We start from the raw sequence: 17867 nt of genomic DNA on the forward strand, positions 1-17867 counted from the left end.
GATAGGAAACAACTATCAATGTGAGTACCACATTAAGTGCTTTACATGAGCAGTACAAGCAGATTTCCAATAACACATATTTATAGAATTTGAGCACATGCATATTAAGCCCTTGCTCAGAGGATCACAGTGAACAAGTAATGGGATTTAAACCTGCAACTTTAACCTCCTGGCAACAGTTAATATCTCTAGATTAGTAAGAGGAAAAGTACAAAAGAGAAGGGTATTTGGGCTACCATTTTTCTACTTATTGCAATGGACACCAAGTGTAGATTGTTTGATCATGAAATGTAACATTCATATTTTCCATACAACATTAGAAATACTGACATACCTCATTTTCTGTTACGAATCTTCAGATCCCATATTTAATTATTTTGTCATTTAGTGATTTAATCCTTCATTAAATGTAGTAACATGCAAATCATGGAATGAAATCATTAAATGTTAAAATTAAGTTTGTAACTAGGCGAAGGAGTGATTTATATAGATTCAATAAATCACATTAAATATTTATATTAGGAATACTCTAAAATCTTCATCTTCTTTTGGCTGTTCCCGCTAGGGGTCGCCACAGCGGATCATCTTTTTCCATATCTTCCTGTTCTCTACGTCTTGCTCTGTTACACCCATCACCTGCATGTCCTCTCTCAGCACATCCATAAACCTTCTCTTAGGCCTTCCTCTTTTCCTCTTCCCTGGCTGCTCTATCCTTAGCATCCTTCTCCCAATATACTACGTATCTCTCTTCTGCACATGTCCAAACCAACGCAGTCTTGCCTCTCTGACTTTGTCTCCCAACCATCCCACTTGAGCTGACCCTCTAATCTACTCATTTCTAATCCTGTCTATCCTCGTCACACTCAGTGCAAATCTTAGCATCTTCAACTTTACTACCTCCAGCTCTGTCTCCTGCTTTCTGGTCAGTGCCACCGTCTCCAGCCTATATAACATAGCTGGTCTTGCTACCATCCTGTAGACCTTCCTTTCACTCTTGCTGATACCTTGAAACTTACCTGTGTCACAAATCACTCCTGACACTCTTCTCCACCCATTCCAACCTGCCTGCACTCTCTTTTTCACCTCTCTTCCACAATCCCCAACACTCTAAAACCTGTTTAATTCAATTCAAATGGTGGTTTAAAAATGTTATTACTTTATATTTAAAAAACAAATGCCTAAGCAAAGTACAAAATTTACAAAAATGCATGTGTGTTACAAAAAAAAAACAATTATATCAAAACTCTTTACCATATGAAAAACTTAAAATTAGACTTTAGTTTGTCAACTTAAGAGTTCCAAGTTAAAACTCTCTACAAAAAGAAAATTCAGACAAGCGACAAAGCAAACACACACCCGAGAGTACATTTAATGGGCTATAAGAGAAGAGAGACTTAAGAATTAGGCTTCATTTGACATAGCACTTGTCATGTTGGGCAAAAAGCCAACAAGAACACAACAACAAATAAGCCAAAATAAGAAAATTAGGACTAAAGATGATTTAAACCCAGGATAAATGGTTAACATGGTTCTGAGACATGGTTAGAGCCTGCACATATCTTAGTATAAAAGATAAAGAACAATAAACTGAAAAGTACTTGGACATTGACAGTTTAAAAGTGATTTCAGCAATACCATGGCATGTATAAAATGGAAATATTTCACCTTTAGTACCCCAACCCTTTAACAAAAAGGTCTATGTCATTTGTTAAAAATCTGACAAGATTCAAATACAATTTCCATTAAGTTGCTGCACACTTTCATGGAAAAATATTTCAAGATTTCATGCTTGTCTTTTACTAATTAACCCGGCGGTGGAAAAAAGTAGGTTTATAGTTGCGAGTACGCAAAACACATGACTTTTTCTTCTATTATTATTAATTATTGTGTCGACTTCTTCTTATTTTGTATCCTTTCATATACTTCCTTATCATAACCTGCTTGTCTTTTTCCATACAAACAACTGTAAACTTTCTTTTGCTCACCCCTGAATTAACCAATAATGTATGTGGACACCTCTGTGGTACCTAGTCATGTATGCAGGGAACCAGGTAATCTTAAATTTATAGCACAATTTTCCTACATTTTCACACTTTTACAAATGTACTTGGCATTTTAGTGCAAATATGAAGTTTTTTTATGTGAAATGATTAGGCAAAACATCTTCTCCAACTTCAGCTCCTCTTCTTAACCTGCTGTTGTGGGGGAGGCAAGGGGTGGCTTGCTAATATTGATGCTTTTCTAATGTGACTAGACTGTGTCTATAAATAAACATGGGGTTATTTATCTTGCTTCTTGCTGCATTTACATTGCTTATTTCAAAGAGAATGAAGAAAAAAAAAAAACTTTGTAGTTGAAACAGCAAACAAGCAACTCGTTAGAAGAGCCACTGTATCCTTTCCAGTCTTTGTTGCTTACAAATCAAGCAGCTGCCATTTTTCCATTTTATCTCATGGAACATTGCTGGTCAAGGAAAATATAAGAGACAAAAAAAACATGCAGCCCACAAATAATCAGCCAGAATCTTTTAGTATCAACACTTTCCACAGAATGCTGATTTTTCCACCTTCTCTTAGTTACAGCAGATTGACCTTACTAAAAGCTGTGCTGGCAAAGGTCTGGTTACAGTACTCCACAAACAACGTTGCAAGTGACTCTTCTGCTTAGTTTACAATGTAAAGTGGAATTCTGTCCCTCAAAGCACAAAAACCAAAAAGTGGGGAGGAAAAAGAGCACAAAGATGAAGCATGTCTTCACTGGGTCAGCAGAAGCACAAACACCACGTAGATGAAGACATGTCGTTCAATTTTTACAGTAGGATTTATAATATAAGACATTGTGTGTTATATAGACTACTGTATTGCATTGTGCAATATAATATAGACTATTGCATTTAGGTAAAAGACAATCAAAAGAAAAGAACAATGCATCAAACTGCAGAGAATTTTTATACCATGTAACAAAGACCTACATGATTGAATCAATAGAAAAATGTTCAATAGATAAAGAAATAAACACTGCTTCTCACAATTGTCATTTTGCAGCAATATTTTTTTTCTGTTATTTTCAGATACACTCAGGATGAGGGACACCTAATGATGAATCACTTGATCTGATCTCAATATTCAGTTACAAGTAAGGCTTTGATCATAAAAATCGGTTTGATTAAAACAAAAGGACTAGAGGTCCAAACAACGAGAGCTACTGAAAAATGGTCATTAGTTAGTAAAGTTGTGACTGGGATTTAACTTTTTACAAACCAGTACTTAATGATAGTTATTTTTTATTAAGTGTTTTCATTTTGTATAAATAAGACAGTTAATTACGTTAATAAATGTTCTTTAATAATTCTTCCTGAAGAAAATCAATTACATAGACATTTGAACACAGTTGAGAAAATAAATACCCTTATTGATAAATCATAATATTACATTATGGTTATAAATGCCATGAAGAGGCAACTATTTAGCCCCAAGATGTACTGGTATCCCATCAAGAGCATGTTCCAGCCTTTTACCTAATGCTAACTGGACGGACACCTAAACTCCATGACCTGAACTACACAAATAGAATAAACAGTACGACCCCACATGTTGGGTTTATTTCTTTAACGGATAAGAGCTGCAAAGTAACCCACTTACTCAGCAACACAGAATGTGAGATAGTTGTCAATCTTACTCTCAAATTGACAGGTGTAACTGTCTACTAAAAATCTACTGAGTCAGTTTTTCCCAAAGCGCCCTTACCCAAGACTTTATATACTTTATTAAACCAACCAAAAATCTCATGGAAAAATACAGCTAGCCAAATAAAACCAAAGAAGCAAACAATGACCGACTTGCTAAATATAATGGAACAGGATGCAGTGGAACAAACTACATAAAAATAAACTTTGGAAGATGACCACGCTACAGAAAGAAGAGTTTTTAATTACATAGACATATATTTTAGCCTTGTGATAATGACAGGACCCTACTGCTTGAGTGCTAAGACTACAGTAATATGTTGGGTTCACTGAAGTGCTTGAGAAAATAATTTTACATAATGTGCAGTATTTCCCCTGCACAGCTCTACAATAATTATTATTTAAATTTACTTAGAGGACACCTCAAAGAGAAAATACTAAATAAGTAATTTTTATGTGTGCTTGGCAAAAAAAAAAAAAAAAAATGAAACATTGTAAGTGAGCTGTGAAAAACTGTTACTAACGGCATTAAAAATCAAGGGTTAATGGGATTGCAAAATCTGTTATTTTCTAAAAGTTTAGGGACACAGGGATCTATATACCACAGCAGCACTTAATTGCAATGAGCAAACCAACGCTGGACTGAATACTAGTCCATTCCATGGCACACTAGCATACATTTGGAGTGTTGGAGGATATTCAGAGCAGCTGATGTAAAACTCATAGATAGTCACAAATATACCTGTATAAACTGGGCCATAGGTAGTCCCGGGATCACATTAAAAATTCAGGACTTAAAGCTGGGAGGCAACATTGCTAGCCACGGCAGCACCACCATGCCACTCTTGTTTGAAAAATGTTATTAGAAAATCCAAAGCAGATCTGAGTAGTACAAAGTTTAAGTAATTCCAAAATGAGTTTAAATGTTGATATTTATGAGTTAGCGGAGCATGACTGAGAGCTTTTTACCTTAATTTAGGGAAGAGCAAGTAATAACACTGAGTGGCTCTGTCTGGTCTGTCAGAGAGAGGAGAAATAATAAAAAGGTAGCTGGGAGCATTATGAATTTTAAACACTGGTCCTTTTCCCCCTTTCACTCTTTCCCTTTTGGGCTTTAACAAACTAAACTCTTTGTTTAAACTGGAACCAAGAAACATTTTTTTTTTTTTTAAATCAAGGTAATGACGAGAGACTTAAATCCAACACCTCTGAGCCCTCCCTCTCTCCTCCCACCTTCAAATTCCATAATACATACACATGTGAGGGAAGTCCTCCTGGACTCAGGAGTGGTAGCGAACTGTAGTCTGGCTAGTCCCTCCTACACATCGTGCCCTCAAAGTAGAGACAAAAGGGCAGCAAAGGAGAATTTAACAACGTTAAGGAATGAAAAAACAGTGCCTGGTCTTACCTCACCATATTGGCCGCAGCTTGTCAGTCTCCAGCGCTGTCAAACTCAAAGCCGTTAATCCTCAAAAACCACAGAACAGTTAAGAGCTAGAGGTCGGGGGAGGGTGGGGTGAGTAGGAAGAAGAGGGGGGTTGTTTGAGGAGGGGGCCGCAGTTTAATCTGGGATTAAGAAGGAGTGCAGCCCAGCTGATAGTAGTTTCTGCAATCAGTCTGACTGCAACTAGCAAGCTAAATGTAAAGCGACAGAGACACACCACCTCACTTACTTCTGACAGTAATGTGTAGGAACAGGAAGTCTCATTAATGTACTATCTCAGCAAGCTGGGGTATGATGGCAAGACAGACAAAAAAAGAAAATGCTCTATTTTCAAATGGTGGGGTGGAAGGGGGGGGAACAAATGAAAATTTTCTGTAAAGTAAGGAGAACAAAATCATGATTCACTTGAAAGCAATAGGTCAAATAAACTCATTCAACCATCTTGCTGCCAAACCATTTAAGAGAGTCCTCTTTTATAAACTCAGATATTTTGTGCTAACAAATATCTGGAATAAGGTCTATTTATTAACATGGTATTTAAAATAATGATTGTTTTAAAAAATGTAATGCATGCCTGAACAGTAAAATGTCTATTGGCTTCTACTGAAGATGTGCTAACAAGCACAGAAACGGCTTCAAGTGCTGAGTGAAAGTGGGAGGCATGCTGTTGTCTATGCATTCAAAGGGACAGAACTGTGCTTTCAAGAAGAAGTCTAAATGTTGGCAAATGGCAACGTGAATGAGACCATGTTAGTTCACTTAATGCGCTCACCTGCATAAAATGTATAGCTAAGTATCAGCAGGATTTGTTTCTCAAATACTTCTGCAGAGACTCCTTCTTGCTACTTTACCAATACGGGGTATCCTACTCAAGCATTGTATCAGCACTGTAGCTCTGCTCTTTGATATTATGGCTATAACATAGACATTATAGATATTTTAGTACAAACGTCTTCTCTTTCTGCTATGGGACATTACATGCAGAGTAATATTTTAGCAGTGTCACTAATATTTTTGTCAAAAATACAATAGTGCCACAAGGCCCTCATTTTTGCTATTTTAGCAGTGTTTGACTTCTTTCCACTTACTGGCCTTTAATTTAGAGAATGGGCCTCAATCAAATTATACCTCTGTGTAATCTAGATTGCACCTTTTATTTTTAAAGCACTAAGGTATTTTCAATTGGTAGCATCACTTGTATATTCTTTTATGATCATTTAGCTATGATGAAGTCTCATTACTAATGTTTTACTAGTTTGAGTCATTGGTATATTTGTTACTGATAAGAGCTCTAAACTAAAGGTCACAGTATTTTTTTCTTTTCTAGTAGTGTTGGGGGCTCTTTCCCTTATATTTTAGTAGCAATGGGACTTCCCATTTGTGGATTCTGTATTAACCGTACATCTTGTTGATATTTATTTCATATCTGGTTCCATTCCAGATGTATGAATTTAACATAAGTTCCATTTCTTATTTTGGAGGTGCTAAGGGCTTTTTTAAAGCATTTTAACACCTCTTGTGCCAATATCTATCTATATATAAAATTCTTTTCGCGTTTGAAACGGAAATTACGTATGACCACAGAGGAAAAGGAAAAACATTCTTAATAAACCTGATTCTTGCCGAGAGAGCGAATGGTGACATAGCTCTGGCTGTAGCCTCATGGGGAATCGCTTCTACATTATTAGTTGGCGGCCGTACAGCACATTCGGCATTGCAATTATCATTAAACCTTGCTCACGATGAAAATCCAATTTGCAACATACGCAACTGCTCTGGAAAGGCAAAAGTCTTGCAACATTCAAAGATAATAGTTTGGGATGAGTGCACCATGGCACATAAAAGAGCTTATGAAGCCTTGAACCGAACAATGCAAGATCTCAGAGATCCTACCAAAATAATGGGAGGTACTGTCATTTTACTCTCAGGAGATTTTCGTCAAACATTACCAGTTATTCCACATGGGACACCAGTGGATGAACTCAACGCGTGTTTAAAATCCATGCTTCTCCCATGGTCAGTTATGTCACGTGTTCTCGGGTAGGTACACCAAAAAATGTATACATTTATGCATGTAATGGGCAAACAAAAAATGTAGTTTACCCGAAAGCACTGCAGTAGTACTCAATGTATCTTTATTTCTTAAATGTTAATGTTTTACTGTTTAATAATTTATATGCTTCTTATATGTTGTTCAAATTCTTTTATCAAAATACCAGTAACAGCGCACTGCACGATAACGTGCAGTGAATACACTTGACTTGAGCATTCATAGTATTCATCCTCTTTCTCTGTACATTTAGCATTCATTTGCTCAGAGCTTGATGTGCTTGCTGCTTCCTGAGAAGCTCTTCTTTACTCCACCCTAGCGGCCCGCTGCTTCTCTTTCGTCGGCATCTTTTCACGTTAAAACTGATTATGTTAGTTTTTGTGTTGCAATTACTTAGTATGTTTTCTTTAACCTTTCACTTAATCTGGCACTTAAGTCTTCAATCTACCTCAAGAATGATAAGCAGAGGTGGTAGGGAATGAGAACGGCTGCCCTGCTGCGCGCTGCCGAGAGTTGATTCTACAATAAAATAAAATAAAGATAAAAAGAGTAATAAAATCATCACCCCGAAAGCGGATAGTGGATATCACGTAGTATATGTGTACCAAATTTCAAGTCAATAGGTAGTACTAGGGTGCTGTACCGTGTTAGCCATTATGAATGTAGAGAAAAGCCAAGCAAAATGACACCTTTTATTGGCTAACTAGAAAGATTACAATATGCAAGCTTTCGAGGCAACTCAGGCCCCTTCTTCAGGCAAGATGTAATACAGAAACTGAAGTTTCCTATGTTTATATACACACTCTAGGACAAGAAACAACATTGGTAAAAATTTAAATGAGAGATTTTGAATGTAAAAAATTAATAGATTCATTCAGGCTAGGGTTAATTTAGCAAGAGAGAAAAGAACAATGTATTATCAAGATCTCTGTATAAGATAACTGTCCAACAAAGTCTTTTGAAATTTGTAATGAGTTTTTTCAAAACAATGTGGGTCTGTAGACAGGTTGTCTGTTATTCTGAGAGATGTAAACAATCCTCATATCTGGCCATAAAACTCTGGTCTTTATTCAATCCATGTTGTAAAGTATTAAATTTTAGCATGAGTTTAACTTCCCATTCTTTTCTCTCTTGCTGTGTTTTGAAGTTGCCCATAAGCACTGTGACCTTAAAGTCCTTCTCACAGTGTCCATGGCTGTTGAAGTGGGCCGCCACAGGAACATCTGTGTTGCCATGTTTAATGTGGAACCTGTGTAAGTTCATTCTCTGGCGGAGTGTTTGTCCAGTTTCTCCCACATAGAGTGCAGTGTCAGGACATTTCATGCAGAAAATTAGGTAGACTACATTAGATGATCTGCAGGAAAATGATCCCTTGATGTGATGTTCAAGTCGGCAGTGTGGTATAACTATACGGTCTGTATCATAGATGTGGGCACATGTTTTGCATCTTTTCTGTAGGCATGGAGATGTGCCATTTTCTGTTGTTTCACTTAGGGAGCCTCGGACAATTAATTGTTGAAGGTTTGGTGGTTGTCTGTATGCCAGGAGGGGAGGTTCAGGAAATACATTTTTCAGTGTTTGGTCATTGTTTAGTATTGGCTGAAGTCAACAGGTGAAATGGTTTGCGAGCTACAGGTGATTTAAAATCCTGGACAGACAAACGAACAGCCACGGTAGCGTATTATAGAAGATTTTACTGTTTAATAATTTATATTTATATGCAATGTGCTTCTTATATATTACTTCATATTCCCATATGATAATGATGTTAATAATGTTGTTTATACTGATTTCTATGTTATTGTAAGTGCTCTTTATTTGTTGAAAAATAAAATTGGCAATTAACAAACTTATTTTATAAATACTATACTTATTTTTTTCCCTTGCCCTCAGTGAGCGAAGCCACTGGGTAATCAGCTAGTTCCTGATAGTATTACCTGCTCTGAAGATGTCTTAATAGCTGAAAAGATACTCCTTAGAAAGAAAATTCTGACAAGAGCCGAATGTAAAGATCTAAGGCCCAAGAATCACGCAAGAGATAAAAAAATATTATTATTACTATTTTTAACTTCTTTAACTTCTTATGTGAACAAATAGGCACAGGAAATGTCACATTAAAAATAACATGATAATAAACAGAAGCAGGAAACACCTTTTTAAGTTACTGCAGTCAATTTAAACAGAAGTTAAGGTAAAACCGATACAACATATTTGTCTATTTTCTTCAGTAATAAGAGCCTGAGAGTGCAGGACCAACATTCACGTGTGAAATCCTGAAAATGTGAAGTGTGATACAGTTAAAACAGAGAAGGATGAATATGCGGGCATCCAGACTCTGTGCGAACTTTCTGCTGAAACAGGAATCAATAACTGCTTTAATATTGCCTATATTAGCAGTATCTCCCAAAACAAGGCAGACAGATGTGTGAGCTTACTTATTTACAGAAATGTAACCAACAAAATAAGCAACATTACAACGTCAAGAGAATATCCTGTTGAATCAGAGTTGTTATACAGGAGTACATAAAAAAGACAGGCCATTCAAATTTAAAGAAATAAATGGAAGAAGAGCATGTGTGGTAAAAAAGCCTGAACAAGGATGGCTTTCAGATTTGTACAGTGTGGAACCTGTAGAAATACAACTGAAGCAGAGGAATGAGAACAACAGTCAAGTTTATATCTTTAAATAAGATTTTCTTTTTCACAGAGTATGATAAAGTATAAGCAGCAGATGCAGATCATACGCTTGAAAGAAATCGCCTGCTGTACACCAGCATGCCTTTCACTCTTACATAACACGGTGCTAAGTACAGTCAGGTTATTTTAAGCACAACCGAGGGGAATATATGGGGAATATGGTCTTTCTGCTTTGAAGATATGCCAGCTCTATAATTATTGTGGACAGATTACAGCAAATGAATCTCAGAGATGCTACAGTTATTTTTAGCGTACACAAAGCAGCTAAATCTTGATTTGTCTTTGGATCAAATAGTTTGAATAAACTCTGTGTAATGCCTTAGCCATGGGAAGGGGTGGATTTCATCCTGGCATGTCTGGAGAGCCAAACAGAGATACTGTAATCATCAACTAAAGAGTACTCTTTAAAGAATAGCAATAAAGATTAATAAATAAATAAATGACAATCATAATGTGTCCTTTTAAAGAGTGGCAATCAATCAATCAAGATATTCTTTAAAGTTATACAGATTATTTGTTTATGTTTCAGAACAACTTACATAATATTTATTCGTCAAGTTTTCTTAGGAGAAAGCTTAAGAATAATCAATGCCACATCCACACTGAATACGGAAGTTCTGAAGACATGCATAAGAAACTAAACTAAGTGAAACTAACACATAAAATGTGTTACTGGCAAAAACTCCACCAATGTCATCAAATGACAAAATATTAATATTAATGTGAAAAGACCCATACTATCATCTAATTACTTATGTACATACATCTCGAGTGTGACATATGAAGGAGACTCCTGGTACATATTTGACTGCACAAGAATAAATTTCTGAAATTATGTTCCACTCAACTTGATTTTGTTTTCCAGCACTCATGTAACATGCGATTTTGAAACAAAAATCAAACAGTATAAACTACAAATGCTGGGAAATTGGTAATTCACATATTTTATGCAAAGGAGCTAATTTATGGTTACTTTCAAAATAGCACATACAATACCCCCTTCAAGACTTTACTCTCAAAACATACAGACATAAATACAAACAGTACATACCGGAAGACAGAGAGAGAAAGCATATATTCAAGTGAACATAGTCACAAAAATCATGAAAAACAAAAAATAATGGCTGAAAACTATTAAGCAATACAAATTACAGCAGTATACAACAATATAAAAACAATATAGGACACATGTAAGAGCTTTAAAATATGAAAATTATCCATGTAAATAATGAAGATGCTTTGTTAATAAATACTCCACCAAAACAGCAGTGTAGCAAAGTACAAGTGATTTCTTAAAATTATAAAATAATAATGAAGACCATTATGTAACACTGTAAATGCATCGGCACTGAAAATTCAAATGAATTCTAAGCATAATGAAGCAGTGCCACAAACACTTTAAATTAGCACTTAAAATTAGAAAGCCTGTGTACAAAGACACTGTGCTGTCAACTGTCAAACAACACCGAAAAATCATTAAACAACACAAAAAAAAATATTCAATGATCATAGAAAACAATGAGAGTAATCTGATGATGTTCAACCAAAACACTAAAACACTAAATACATCCAATGAACAGTAAAAATTATTAACCACTTCACTAAAAACTGCCAAGCAATACAAGACTACATACAGAAAAATGTTCAATAACACTGAAAATAATGAGGCATGATCAACAGTGGTGTTATTGGTATGAAAAGTCTGGTATGGCCATAGAAGAATTTTCCTTTGTATTAGCAGATGTATCTAACATTAACATTAATAATCTGTCCCACTTTTGCTAATGACTAGAAATGTTCATAAAATATATGCCTCACAAAAAAAAAAAAAACAATTGGATGCTGCTGCATGGTCTGTCTGAATTAGCAATAGATCATTGTAATTCCTTCTGACATTTCAAGCACTTCTCAAAATTCTGCAATACAGATTCAAACATTAAGTAAACTAAGAGCTATACAACGACTCTCTGCCCACGAAAATATATTGCCATAAACTGAAATGGCAACACCATAAGCTAGTAACAAGCTACACGTGTAGCTCCTAAGACAAAGATTTTCACACACAAAAGCAGTATTTTTCTAGATAAAAAATTACACTAAAGCATATGATGGAACACTGGAAAAAACTGCTTAAGAAGGCAAAGTGGAAGGTGGCATTAAACATTTTAATAATAAGTTTAATTACATAGGGAAGAGTATTACTCACTTTGTGCAACATCTGGTGGATCTATGCACCACTGGCCCCATACTTCACAAATACCACTGAATATCACACAAAAATATTAATGAACACTAACGTTTATGAATTAGTGTCACAAAATGTCAGGCTACAGCATAAAATGTGGTTGAAAACTGTCAGGTGACACTGAAAAACATGAAGCATCCATATTTATAATGAATATTTAAATTAAGTAGGTACTCTGGTTTTCAGACCACATTCCAAAAACATGCAGATAGGTTAATTCATAGCTAAAAACAGGCCTGATACATGAGTAAGTGGGAAAGACTACCTTGCAAAGAACTGGTTCCTGGGCCAGGTTTTGCTCTAAGCCAGTGCTTCCTGACTTCGGTCCTGGGGGCAAAGAGTACGCGACACGTGTTTAGCCCTAATTCTGGGCTCATCAGGCGTACACACTCACTGTACTCCCTCTCGGGAATCGAACCTCGGACGTCAGCGCTAGAGGCGAAGCCCCTAACGTTGCGCCACGGCGTGTGGTTCGTTCATTTGACAGCATGTAGATCGGGATAATTACATTAATGGCATTCATAGTCTGAATTACAATCTGATTGTATGGGTGGTTACCTACCAGGTAACGCTTGTGGTTGGTCAGCAAGTCGGCTAACATCCGCCACGGTGCCCTCTTTCAGTTGTGAGAAGCAGATCATAGAATGGTTGAAAATTGTTTTACTGTCAAATAATGCAAAGAGTACGCGACACGTGTTTCGCCCTGTTTTTTTCCTGCCTTGCGTGTGAAATTACTGGGATAGGATATGGTCTATTGCCATTCTGAATTGTGAATCCTAAAATGGATGGATTGATACTTCCATCAATGCAACTTCTACTTAGCACTCCTTTTGAAAAATATGCAACAAGCATCAAAGAACATTTACAAAGTAAAGTGTTCTGTTTCTTCTATGCAATACATGACATGATAGTATGAAAGCATAGTGCTACATCATGCAGAAGTGCACTGTACAATTTTCTTACTGAATTGTTGCATTTAATCATTCTGTAAATACTGCCTGACATAGTTCATTTCAATGACAACACAGCTGTGCCTACAAACTTTTCATTTAATTTCTTAATTGGAAAATGATGAATGTGGTTAATGGAACATGCTATTAAATGTTTGCATATTTTAGTTGCTGGAAAAAGTAACAAAATGTGCTGTGTTCCAGAACGTACAGAACAAGTAGAGTAAACTCCTTTGCAGAAAGAAATATTTCTATAAAATGCATCTGAAAATTATACTATTGAAACCGATCACAACAAACTACAAGCCATTAAATTAAATAATAAATGCCAGCAATAAAAAGATACTGTTAAATTAAACAAAATCTCTGAGTTTCTAGCAAAGAAAAAAAAACAGCAAATAATTTGGAATGAAATCCTGCAAACTAGTCACTGCTACCATTGATAAACAGCTATGGCAACTGCTTCTCTTCTCTAATAAGATGTCTAGATTCTAATGGAAAAAAGCTATGAAAGATTTATGGAGCTCTTAATTAAGCTGGATAACCTCTTGATATTTTACTTTTTAAGGACAGAAAAGGCAGGTATGTTAAAAAACATATACATATCTTCCAGTAGGGCTGGAGGATGTACCGGCTCCTCTTGCTGCCCTTCCCACGGACTTGCTTGTGAAGATGGCCGCTGTTGACAACCCTGAGATTTTCCTCTTCTTCTTTGAAAGACAGCTACATTGACATGCTGGGACAGACAAAACTGGGCTGCCATCGTCTCCCCGTTTTTGTCCAGAGATGCCCTGCAGATTATGAAAAACTTCCCTCGAGAGATTTGATGATTATGATTTTCTGAAGCAGCAGATTTTTCATCATACTGCCAGGAGCTCCCTAGCCAAGGGGCGTAAGTTCCAGTTCTGGCATATCGATCCTAATCAGCCCATCTGAGGACAGCTGCAGGACCTGCTGCACCTTATCAAAAGCTGGTTCCATGGAGACTCCATCAAACACATAGCAGAAAAGGTTGCTGTTGATGCAGTGTTGTCTGAGAGAGGTGAAGACCCCTGTGATGAGATGCTTCAGAACAACGTTGACTCGCTGATTGGAAGGCGCCCAAGCCGCCGATATAAAAAATATAATAAATATATAAAACCAATATAAACCCTATCAAAACTTATTTCACCTATTACAAAATTGCAATCTATACAAAGAAGCTGAAAACAAATCAGAAACTGTTTTAGTGAAAAGAGGGGGGAAAAAAAAATCATACAAAAACCTGATTGCATTAGTGTTTACACCCCTTAAACTAATGCTCAGTTGAAGCACCTTTTGATTTTTATTACAGCCTCTGCCTGGTCTGGATTACTGCAGCGTGGCATGGAGTCGATCAGTCTGTGGCACGGCTCAGGTGTTAGGAGAGCCCATGTTGCTCTGATAGTGGCCTTCAGCTCTTCTGAATTGTTGGGTCTGGCGTATTGCATCTTCCTCTTCACAATACCCCATAGATTTTCTATGGGGTTAAGGTCAGGCGAGTTTGCTGGCCAATCAAGAACAGGGATACCATGGTCCTTAAACCAGGTACTGGTAGCTTTGGCACTGTGTGCAGGTGCCAGGTCCTGTTGGAAAATGAAATCTGCATCGCCATAGAAGTTTGTCAGCAGCAGGAAGCAAGAAGTGCTCTAAAACTTCCTGGTAGACGGCTGCGTTGACCTTGGACCTCAGAAAACACAATGAACCAACACCAGCAGATGACATGGCAACCCAAACCATCACTGACTGTGGAAACTTTACACTGGACCTCACGCAACGTGGATTCTGTGCCTCTCCTCTCTTCCTCCAGACTCTGGGACCTTGATTTCCAAAGGAAATGCAAAATTTACTTTCATCAGAAAGCAGCAGTCCAGCCCTTTTTGTCTTTAGCCCAGGCGAGACGCTTCTGACGCTGTCTCTTTTTCAAGAGTGGCTTGACACAAGGAATGCGACAGCTGAAACCCATGTCTTGCATACGTCTGTGCGTGGTGGTTCTTGAAGCACTGACTCCAGCTGCAGTCCACTCTTTGTGACTCTCCCCCACATTTTTTGAATGGGTTTTGTTTCACAATCCTCTCCAGGGTGCGGTTATCCTTATTGCTTGTACACTTTTTTCTACCACATCTTGTCCTTCCCTTCGCCTCTCTATTAATGTGCTTGGACACAGAGCTCTGTGAACAGCCAGCCTCTTTAGCAATGACCTTTTGTGTCTTGCCCTCCTTGTGCAAGGTGTCAATGGTCGTCTTTTGGACAACTGTCAAGTCAGCAGTCTTCCCCATGATTGTGTAGCCTACAGAACTAGACTGAAAGACCATTTAAAGGCTTTTGCAGGTGTTTTGAGTTAATTAGCTGATTAGAGTGGCACCAGGTGTCTTCAATATTGAACCTTTTCACAATATTCTGATTTTCCGAGATACTGAATTTTGGACTTTCATTAGTTGTCAGTTATAATCACCAACATTAAAAGAAATAAACATTTGAAATACATCAGTCTGTGTGTAATGAATGAATCTAATATACAAGTTTCACTTTTTGAATGGAATTACTGAAATAAATCAACTTTGTCATGATATTCTAATTTTATGACCAGCACCTGTATAATATATATATATATATATATATATATATATATATACACACACACACACACACACACACACACACACACACACACACACACACACACACAGAGAGAGAGAGAGAGAGAGAGAGAGAAAAAAGCCAAGCAATAGAAGGTGTCATTTTGCTTGGCTTTTCTCTACATTCATAATGGCTAACACGGTACAACACCCTAGTACTACTTATATATATATATATATATATATATATATATATATATATATATATATATATATATATATAAGATTAGCGAAATTGTGCAATCTTTTCATGTAACATTTATTTTTCTTCAAAACCATACATGATACTGTATAAATCTATGTATCATTTTTTCATCTTCATTAGGAGAATACAACAATGATACTCTCATGTCAATACATCCAATTTAACGTGCATACGTCAAACAATGCGGTTCACTCCTACAAGTACTTAGGGGTCCACATTAATGACAAGTTGGATTGGTCTCAGAACACAGAGGAATTATGTATGAATGGGTAGAGAAGGCTCGTTTTCCTTGGGTGATTATGTTCCTTTGACATGGGAAGAGACATCAACAACTCGCCAGTGCGATTTTCTAAGCTGTGGTGTACTGGGTTGGTACCATCAAATCAAGAGAGGCCCACCAAATCAACAAGTTAATTAAAAAGGCAAGGTCAGCTATGGTGTGCACTCTGGACCCTAGTAGCACAGGTAGTAGCAAAAGAGGAGAATTAAAACAAAACTGAGTACCTTTATAAACAATATTGCATGTTGTCTATCTGATACACAAACACTGTGGGCTTTCAGCCAATAAGTCATTTTGCAGACGTGTGTCAAGAAACGCTACTAGGGCTCCTTTATACCAACAACAATATGTCTGCATAATGCCTCACTGTAACCATGACTGCCAAGTCAGAAGTGTTCTTTCTTTTCAATTTTCTTGCTTTTTAGTCATTCTGGTGTATGTTCAGCACATAGATAGATTCACACACACTATCGAGCTTCTGTAAAAAGCCAAATTTACCTCTGGGGACAAATGAAGTTTTATCTATCTATCTATCTTTATTATTCTGATACTCTGGTCACGATATCGAATTACAATTTTGTAATGGTTACATTTATTAATTATTAAAATTCAATTCAGTGGTATAAGGCAATGCACTTTTCTCCTTTTATTTGACTGCAGGTTAAAAGGTGAAATAAAATTCTTAGACTGACAAAAAATACTTCTTTTATCTAGTAAGAAACTATTAAGACTAAATTCCACCTAATTAAATATATACACATTTTGTAAGTGTATTTTGAGTGTCTCAGCAATTTTGAAAGGCTGAGAGAACAGTGTTATGTTACACGATACAAACACACACATTAGTACACTGTGCAATTTTCATAATCTGAAAACTATTCAGTACTTGAATACTGATAAAAGTTTCATGTACAGTAATCCCTCCTAAATCGCGGGGGTTGCGTTCCAGAGCCACCCGCGAAATAAGAAAATCCGCGAAGTAGAAACCATATGTTTATATGGTTATTTTTATATTGTCATGCTTGGGTCACAGATTTGCGCAGAAACACAGGAGGTTGTAGAGAGACAGGAACGTTATTCAAACACTGCAAACAAACATTTGTCTCTTTTTCAAAAGTTTAAACTGTGCTCCATGACAAGACAGAGATGACAGTTCAGTCTCACAATTAAAAGAATGCAAACATATCTTCCTCTTCAAAGGAGTGCATGTCAGGAGCACAGGCTGTCACAGAGATAGAGAAAAGAGCAAACAAATCAATAGGGCTGCTTTTAAGTATGCGAAGCACCGCGGCACAAAGCTGTTGAAGGCGGCAGCTCACACCCCCTCCGTCAGGAGCAGACAAAGAGAGAGAGAGAGACAGAGTTTGTTTTTCAATCAAAAATCAATACGTGCCCTTCGAGCTTTTAAGTATGCGAAGCACCGTGCAGCATGTGTTTCAGGAAGCAGCTGCACAAAAGATAGCAACGTGAAGATAATCGTTCAGCATTTTTAGACGAGCGTCCGTATCGTCTAGGTGTGCGAACAGCCCCCCTGCTCACACCCCCTACGTCAGGATCAGAGAAAGTCAGTGCAAGAGAGATAGAGAAAAGTAAGCTGGGTAGCTTCTCAGCCATCTGCCAATAGCGTCCCTTGTATGAAATCAACTGGGCAAAC

General features: G+C 37.0%; 1 protein-coding gene across 2 annotated transcripts in view; it reads right to left on the minus strand.

Annotated features, from left to right (window-relative positions):
* ptpn11b (protein tyrosine phosphatase non-receptor type 11b) overlaps nt 1-17867 on the minus strand; it is a 181572-nt gene that overhangs the window by 123756 nt on the left and 39949 nt on the right. Inside the window, exon 1 of one of the 2 annotated variants that reach the window (XM_028807848.2) lies at nt 5094-5394. The exons of the other annotated variant lie outside the window; for it this stretch is intronic. Within the exon in view, the coding sequence (XP_028663681.1) occupies nt 5094-5101 (8 nt within the window). The 5' untranslated portion in view covers nt 5102-5394. Of the gene's footprint in view, nt 1-5093; nt 5395-17867 lie in introns of those variants that run through there. 2 annotated transcript variants of the gene reach the window in all.

Source organism: Erpetoichthys calabaricus, chromosome 8 (genome assembly GCF_900747795.2).
Source record: "Erpetoichthys calabaricus chromosome 8, fErpCal1.3, whole genome shotgun sequence".
NCBI classification, from domain to species: Eukaryota; Metazoa; Chordata; class Cladistia; order Polypteriformes; family Polypteridae; genus Erpetoichthys; species Erpetoichthys calabaricus.